The 8,480-nt window shown below is 35.9% G+C and overlaps 1 protein-coding gene across 1 annotated transcript; it reads right to left on the minus strand.

Annotated features, from left to right (window-relative positions):
* Positions 1–577: 577 nt before the first annotated feature.
* Smp_064280 (hypothetical protein) lies at positions 578–7,144 on the minus strand. The gene is made up of 5 exons (XM_018788931.1): positions 6,961–7,144; positions 6,301–6,456; positions 3,253–3,510; positions 1,235–1,291; positions 578–859 (listed from the first exon to the last, which is right to left on the minus strand). Exons 1-5 carry the CDS (start codon positions 7,141–7,143, stop codon positions 854–856), a joined length of 660 nt encoding a protein of 219 aa, XP_018646512.1. The 5' UTR covers position 7,144; the 3' UTR covers positions 578–853.
* Positions 7,145–8,480: the final 1,336 nt, after the last annotated feature.

Here is an 8,480-nt window from a genome sequence, read left to right on the forward strand (position 1 = left end):
AGGCTTCTTAAACGGTTGCCTAACCAGCAATCCAATTGAAAAAACTGACGAATAACTTGGAAGCTGTAACTGATAAAACTGAGCAGTCAAGTACACAAATCATCGGTATATTGTTGGGGATGTTAGATCCCCGAAACTCACTTGGTAAATGACTTATTTTTGTTATTTTATTGTGAAAATTTGAATTTCTTTGTTTTCGCGCCAAAAGACCTCTTTTAACCTTCATGTCGTATTTCCCACTTGGGAAAACCTTAAACGCTATTGGTCCGTTGTGTCTTTTAGTATGCTATTTTGTAACGCTTCCCAAGGACAATTTCATGTTGTATATATACGCTTGATTTCTTCCTGTTGTGATTGCTTGTGCTTCTGGCTGCTTACGGAATATATCTTCCCCACTTCCAACTTGGACTTCTCACTCTAGTTAGTGGGGCCGAGGACAACGGATCAGAATAGCCTATCGTTTCACTGTGTCTTGACATTCGTTCCGTTTAACGAGTAAGGTGAACTCGTATTAGCATTCAGCATATCATATATATAATTTGTCCTTTTAACCACCTAAAGGACATGGAAGCTGAGATTTGGAGCGAGCGCACAATCAATGTCCTAGTGTAGTGAACAAACACTCAAGTGGGGATGGCCAATTTCTTCTTTAGTGCAAAATTACAGTGTTTTGGCAAAATATGAAAACTATACATCAACTACATAATTTGCACATCTACCATCAGCTGTCCTTTACATGCTTTGTGATTCTGTTAATTCCGTTGTTATTACAGTTACTTTCTGTTTTCTTCAATTGAATCTTCCCAATCTTCTGTAGGCATGCACTCCACGTTCGATAGGTGCCACATACTACCTATATCTGTCAACATAAATAACATAGACCACACTGTAACAATGTGCCATGTTTATCGTTTATCATTTGATAGTGTAGTATCATGTGAGTACAGGTATATAGTACAAGTAGACTCTTTCGGTACGTCATCATCATCATAAGCTAATATCAGCTGAAGAGAGTGACTGATGTTATGTTTATCCAATATTTTAATGGTGATTGAATTCTATCGATCAAGTTGCAATGTTTTAACCACTAATGTAAGTGACAAAGTTTTTTGTCAACTACCTCCAACTACTTTAACAAGCTCTTCATATCCATCAACTATTAACCTACAAGTTAGCTGCAAATTTTATAAAATATCAAAGTTACCCTCTACAAACAAAAATTAATGCAGCCTACCTGATTGGATGAGTGAAGAGAGGAAGTTATATCTTGGAAGGAGTACTCAGTAGTTGGCTAAGATGAGACAAATCAAAGACAACAAAAAATAAAGTCCTTTGAAGTCCACAGATAAAATTTCCTAATTAGTGCATATGAATGATAATTGAATTCTCATTATAAGTAGACATAAAACAACCTTACGAAATTCTACCAAGTTATTAACTTATGTTTATACAGGTATTAATAGATGGAAACAATACCGTAATTTTAATCACAATTTCTTATTGATTTTACGAACCGATGTAAGATAGACAATCATTGAAAACCTAGAAGCACTAGACGGCCGTTTCGTGTCAGTATGGGACACTTCACCACTGTTCATCCACGACCCCGCAACCAGGAATATGACCTAAAACCTTCAGTTTCGCGTTCGAACCCCTAACATCTAGACAGTTGAGGTAGTATCTAATGGTGTAAAAATCTAATTTCAACCAATTATTAACATTGCACGACCATTTTTGGTGGGTAACTTCCTCACAGCTGATACAGTTCAACTCCACTCGTCACGGCTTGTCATTAGAGCTCCAGGAATTTCCTCTCGAAGTTAGTCACTAATGAGCACATGATAATAATCAATATAGGGTTGTGAAAATTTTTTGAAGCTCATTGATATCACGAGCTAATTTAAGTTAGACAACCATCGAAATTCTGGAAGCGCTGGACGGTCTCCCATCACGTTCACTGTGAACTGACAAAGAGTCTCATACTAGGACGAAACAAAAGTCTAGTGTTTCTAGGTGCTCAATCGTTGTCTAACTTACATCGGTTAGTGATATCAAAATTCAACAATCTCCACAACCCCATACCGATAACATTGGTTACGGGACGAGTCATTCAGAATCAAGGAAACTGGTTCCGCTTTTGTGTTATAGTGAAATCACAAAAAACATTATTTTATTAGTGGTTCATTGGAATAACATACAGCCTGGTTGTGAGGATGGTCCACAGGTGAAGTCGATGAGGCTCTAGGAAGCCCAGAAGGAGCCCAACATATTCCATCCAATCAGCTCTTGGAAGAATATTCCAGAATTGCCACGTGGAGCTTCCCTATTGGACAATGCTGATAACTCCCTGTCTGCGGATTGGATAACTATAATGATGATTTTGTTTCTACTAAAAACTATAAATACCTGATAATTTTGTACCATATTCGACACTGTTTGGAATAACATTCCTTCAACTTGTCTTCTGTCTTTTGATTTGTGACTTGGGAGGGTTCCAGCGTTCGTGTGCTCAAGTATTGTGCGATAGACTAAGAATCTAAGTTCGAGATACAACACTGGTAAAGTAGAAATACCGAAAGAGACAGTGATTTTTGCATACAACTTCATATTAGTAATAGTTACAATGATAGTTTAAATTCATTTAGTATTGTTTGTTTGAATCTTTCCATCGATGTGTTAGGATTGCAACTGGTCAGTCTCTAATTGGCATATGTGCATACTGAGCGTATTGCCTCGATATAGCCTTAATTCACAAGCATTGTAAGCAAAGATGACAAGTCCAAAATAGGACGAAACGCGCGTCTTGAATTCCACTGCTAGCCACTATCTATCTTTGCTTACAATGATAGTTTGTTGATAATTTTACCTTTGTAACTCCTCAATAAATTAATTAAAGCAGATTTTATGAGTGATGATTATTTAAAGTTACGAGAAAGACTTAAAAGGAAACATTTAGTATGAATGAACTCCTATCCAGATCAATAGTGTTATGTAAATATAGTTCAATAATAACATGAGAAAACTGATAATAAGCTTTGGAAAACTATTTATCTTCTTAAAATCATTGAATTCTAACACGTTTTTCTTAGTTCTGTTACGAAACACATTTGATTGATACAGGCTCTCTGCTGATTAGTTAAAAGAAAAAATGGCTTGAGAACCGTACGGTCATTATGGAAAAAAAAAGCTCAAACTCATTCGTACACATTAAAACCTAATCCATTCTACATAAACTAGGCTAAATAAACATACTTGACTGGTAGCAGAAGTTAAGTGAAGTGATGATGCATTTTGTTTGTCAAGTTGACGAAAACGTATCCATGTAGCGCTAAAACCAATCAAACCAGCAGCTAAACTGAATCCAACAGTCCATTGTCGCATTCGACTAGCCTGAATACGTTCTTCAGCTTGTGAATGACGTAAAATACTAGAGAATTGTTCAAATGTTACTTGTTCAGCTAATTCAATAGACGTTAACTTATCACGAGCTTGTTGGTGTTGACGTGAAAGCTAAAAGTGATCACATAAAAACAAGAGAAAGACACTTCACTTATCTTTTCAACTATGAGAAAACCATGAATAGGTGTATATCTTAGTCAGAAAATGAAATCATATTCAATACAATAGTTGATTTGAGTGACGAGGTGGTGAATCTTTAGCGAATGAAATGATTGGGATATATATATATAAATATTAAGTATATTCGACTATCGACTGCCTGGATGTGTTAGGTTGGAAGAAAGCTCGAGACGGTCAGACCGAAAGGTGGCATCAGTCCATTAAGTCATTGACTGCTAGATTGAGGCGTATAGATTTAAGCAGACTACCTGGTTGAGGTTTATGAGGTGATCATGACCAATTGTTGGAGATGTTAGGGCACATGACTGATAATCAGTTGAAATGGCATAGATATATTCATCTTTCCTCTTTACTATGATCGTGAATTTGAAAATTGTCATAATTTTTTTCCATTAAACACATTCATCCGCTCTCTCACTATCGCTAATAATGTCACTACTACTATTCTGACATTTATTTAAATAAATTTATCTTTCTGAGCAGATGCAGTTTGGAAGACTGCAATACTTCAAAATCATATGACATTTATAAAGAACAGATGGGATGTAGCTAACAAAAGGATCTCGGATGCAGGTTTCACCCAATTTAAGACTAGTCAGCTGCATGGCTTGGTTGTTTACCTTTCGTTGTTCTTCTGAACAACATCATCAGCACAAACTTCAGGTAGAAGTGAAGTGTTCAAATTTATCCACATATGACTCACAGCTTGTCCTGACGACCTCGATCTTGACTAGTTATTGCTGACGCAGTTGATTTTATGGGTTTTTGAGTTATTGCTGCTTCAATTGAGAATCTGATCTGTCCAGGTCGGATTCCAATGTACTTAAGTCTCCAGTTTTCTTGTGTCGGTTCTGGTGATCCAAGAATGATAGTTTGTTGTTCGACTCCTTTTCCATTGCGAATTTTATTTTACCGAAGACGTTGTTGATCAGATTGTAGGTGTTTTCAAGAACGTCCTTTTTAATGATGACGAATGTGTCGTCCACATAACAAATCCACATTCTTGGCTTGATAACTGGTAAGATCGAGGCTTCCAGTCTCTAAACCACTACTTCTGCAATAAGTCCTGATATTGGTGATCCCATTGGTGTTCCTTTAGTTTATTTGTTGATTTTATTGTTGAATTGAAATCGTATTGTTAAGCGTAAATCGATGAAATCTGGTAAGCTTTGACCTTGAAGCTTCATGTACTTTGGGAGATTTGTGTCATTGATGAGGAGGAGGAATAGAGTTTTATTCTTCACTGATATTGCTTTGACATTTGTCCAGCTTTGACAGGCTTGTTTAAAGTCCTTGAAATTGGTTTGCCTAACCATTTGATTGAATTTTTGTCCATTGATTTATATGCTCTTTTGTCCTCAAGTAGTTTCCCCGGCTTTCCTGATATATTCTACGTTGTCCATAATTACTGTAGTCGTCCTTTGTCCGCTGTAACTATGACAATATCTTCTCTAGTTATGATTTGTTTTATTTCCTGTTGACTTTCTTCATTTACTCCAACTTTTTTGAGTGATGAATAAAGTGCAGCGAAGAATTCTAGTTTTGAAGCATCACTTGTATCGTAGTTCAGTCCCTTTCGGACGAAGCTTCCTTCTATGTTCGTCAGAGGTTGTTTTGATAGGTTGATCACGCAGTTGTTTGTTTTCTTCTATGAGTGGTTTAAAAATCTCAATTACTTTTTCTTTGAAAGTGTTTCTTCTTTGTTCTTTGTGTCATCTGCTTGATATCTAGATCGCTGTTGTCAAGATTTTCAAATGTTCCGATGTGGGTATCCTTTGTAGCTTCCTCTTCCGGTCATCCATGATGCGTTGGTAGTTGTGGATCCTGTAGCGTGCATCAGATACCATTAGGTGTACCATTTGCCTTCTAATTTGCTCAGCTATTCTCCATTCCATCGGGCAGTTGATTAGTGGTCTGTATCTTACACTTGTTGGTAGAATATACTGACGAAGACGCTCATAGAGAAAATAGAGTTGTCCCTCAGTGGAAGCATGTCTTTTGGCGAAATTCCCTCACCTTCGAACAGCGAGAAGCAGGCTAAGCTCATATGATTTTGAGATGGAGAGGAGTTTATTTTCACTCAGAGATTTAGGCCTAGAATCTTTCGCTTCAAAAGCTAACACGTTATTCAGTTAGCTGCTGAATCCAAATGGCTACACAAGTGTGCAATGTATATAAATTTCTGATTTAATATGTAGTTTTTTGAATGATTCCATTATTCATAATTTGGTCTACGCCTTATTGTTAAATGGATACTACTCAGTTAGAATCCACCCAATAACCGAGATTAATGGTTGGGGACGTTGGGTAACATGCCTTACAGTGGAGCATATACATATGCACTCAATCTTTATCTCCCTTCAGATTTTCAGCTTTGGTATTCCTACATGGATATTTTATTAATTCTTTTCCAACTATATTCCCAGTGTTTAATCTTTCACTACATCATTGATAATACTGTTATTTAGAATCTTGTTATTTATCATGTTCATTACATCTGGTTATGCTAACATGGTTTGAGAACTTGCGCTGACGAATATTTGCACCGTGCTGTACATCGATTATGAGTGACTGACTAATTCGGCTTCTGTAAACAATATAATTCAAAAAACAGGTATTATATACAGATGAGTTATAAGTTAACCACCTGTAAGTAATACCGTATAATTTATAACACATTGTCAAAGCATAATTACGATAAGAAATCAGGTGATTATTTACCTCGTGCAATTCGGTAACTAATTTCAAAAAATTTTCATCACTACGTTTAACACTATCTAGTTGTATGTTAATTCGATTTCTAGCTTCTTCTAACTGAAAGACTTCCGTTTGACAAGCTCTCCTTTCGACTTGTTTCTGTACAAAGTTTCTTTCAGCCTATAATTTGAAGGAAAAGAGTAAAAGCATTGGAAAAATGTCATTAAATATTCAACTGATATATATATGGGATAAAGAATACGAACAAATCAGACTAAGATAACAGGACATAAGCTTTATACATTTGAGGAAAAACGAACATGCAAAAGAAATCGGTATACTGTTATGAAAACAGCGTAACAAAGCAAACAGAGAAAGGTGTTTCATCAGTATAACAATCAGTCGAGAAGGTACAAAAAGAAACGTTCACTTCTCAGTCGATTTATGATTCAAGTAGCGAACCAAAGTGAATTGCAATCTGTACAGTAGTGATTTGAATTTTTAAACGAATTTCAAAGTATTATTTTGTTGATGAACCCATTTACCTCTCGTTTTAGGAGTAAAAAATGCTACTGTTGTGCCTGAGAGTGACCACCTTATCCCTGGAAGAGAATCAGGGCATTATATTTTGTCTACAGAAAAATACTGACTGAGGGAGAGATTGGATCGTAAAACATGACTTACTTCAGCGACTCCAACATGTAAGGATCTAACACGATCCAATCCGGTTAGATTATCGTAAATTTCATAAATTGGACGATAGTCCATAGATTTTAGCTTTTCACACGATTCAATAATAGACTGTCTAACAACAGCCGGAAAATTCACAAGTTTCTTTACTAATTGCATGGGTAAATTTGGAAGCATGGTTTGAATTGAAACACCTATAGGAAAGTAATTTTATGGGTGACAGTTCATAACACTGAATAACCACCACAAAATGAAGTAATTGTACAGAAATTTATTTGGAAATTACTCTTAGGCGAATATGTACACCTTTATCGACGTATTTATTTCAATGAATTAATATTCTTCATTTTTACTTAAATGCTACTCCGACCTTACCGCATGTCTGATTGATAACAACCGATGAGAATAACCGGATATACAATGATATTACCTGCCATTACTTTATTAAACTGATGAGAACCACGTCGGTGCTATATTCTGATTAAACAGGTTTCGATAACAAGTTCGACATTTTTCGATGTCATAGCTGGTTTAGGCTAGTACGATAAGGCAGAAACAAAACAAATAAAATGAGATCATAAAACCATCTCTCCAGAATACTCGAAATGAGATGTCAGATTGGTTGGTACTACCTTTACTTTTTTCATTGATGAACATATGAAAGCAGTGCATGAAGGTAGGGTAATGTTTCTTGGAGAAAAATTTCAATCTTTAGACTTCAAGTGACATCGTCTTAATTTTAAATAGGTTGTAAAGAATTAAAAGCGACCAAATCAAAACGTGCCATCAGTATATGAAGTTATTGATCGTTAGACTGAGTCAAGCTAATAACCGTAGACTGCTTAGTTGAGGTGCATGAGATAATTTTGATCAGTCGTTGAAGTTGGATGACAAAAGACATAATAGGTCGTTATGATGCAGATTTATTCACCCTTTGTTTATTTCTAGGTCGTGAGTTCCAGAATTATTTTGCAGTTTTTATTTGGTTAAATGATTTTTTCTTCTTGAATTTTTTATTACTAGTGATACTACCGTAACTTTGATATTGACTTTACTAACTTCATCTTACTGTCGATATGATGTAACAAGTTGTGATAGTATACAGTTAAATCGGGATATACGTTACTTATAAATGACCAACAACAAGCAGACTACTCACTCATCTCACTCATCGAATTGACTAGTGTTTATAAGGTGAAATGTTTTGAAATACTATAAAGTGGAATACCTTTTCCAAGGTAAGCATCAGTCAATAATCACTCTGTGTCAAAAAAGGTGGTCTTGCATGCATGCTTACTCTTTTAGGGACGATTGAATCTAATCTACTTGTTGCTAACTTTGTTAGTCGAGTAGTAGCTTTATATCGTTACGTTGGCAGCTGCATATGTGAACTGTGATATACCAATAGTCTATGGCGTGGTAGTAAAAGACCCACCTGACTCTTTCCAAGACATAGATCAGGGATTTTAACATGTGTGAGAGTTACTGGGTGTTACGAAACCCAAAGACGAAGA

Source organism: Schistosoma mansoni (assembly GCF_000237925.1).
Source record: "Schistosoma mansoni, WGS project CABG00000000 data, supercontig 0137, strain Puerto Rico, whole genome shotgun sequence".
Taxonomy (NCBI): Eukaryota; Metazoa; Platyhelminthes; class Trematoda; order Strigeidida; family Schistosomatidae; genus Schistosoma; species Schistosoma mansoni.

What these genes read in the sequence shown, in the direction of transcription:
- Smp_064280 (XM_018788931.1), bottom strand. Translation starts at nt 7,143, where the DNA reads ATGCTTCCAAATTTACCCATGCAATTAGTAAAGAAACTTGTGAATTTT. An exon ending in TACATGTTGGAGTCGCTGAA is followed by an intron (nt 6,457 to 6,960) that starts GTAAGTCATGTT and finishes TTCAAATTATAG; the next exon opens with GCTGAAAGAAACTTTGTACA. An exon ending in TAACTTCTGCTACCAGTCAA is followed by an intron (nt 1,292 to 3,252) that starts GTATGTTTATTT and finishes GTCTCATCTTAG; the next exon opens with CCAACTACTGAGTACTCCTT.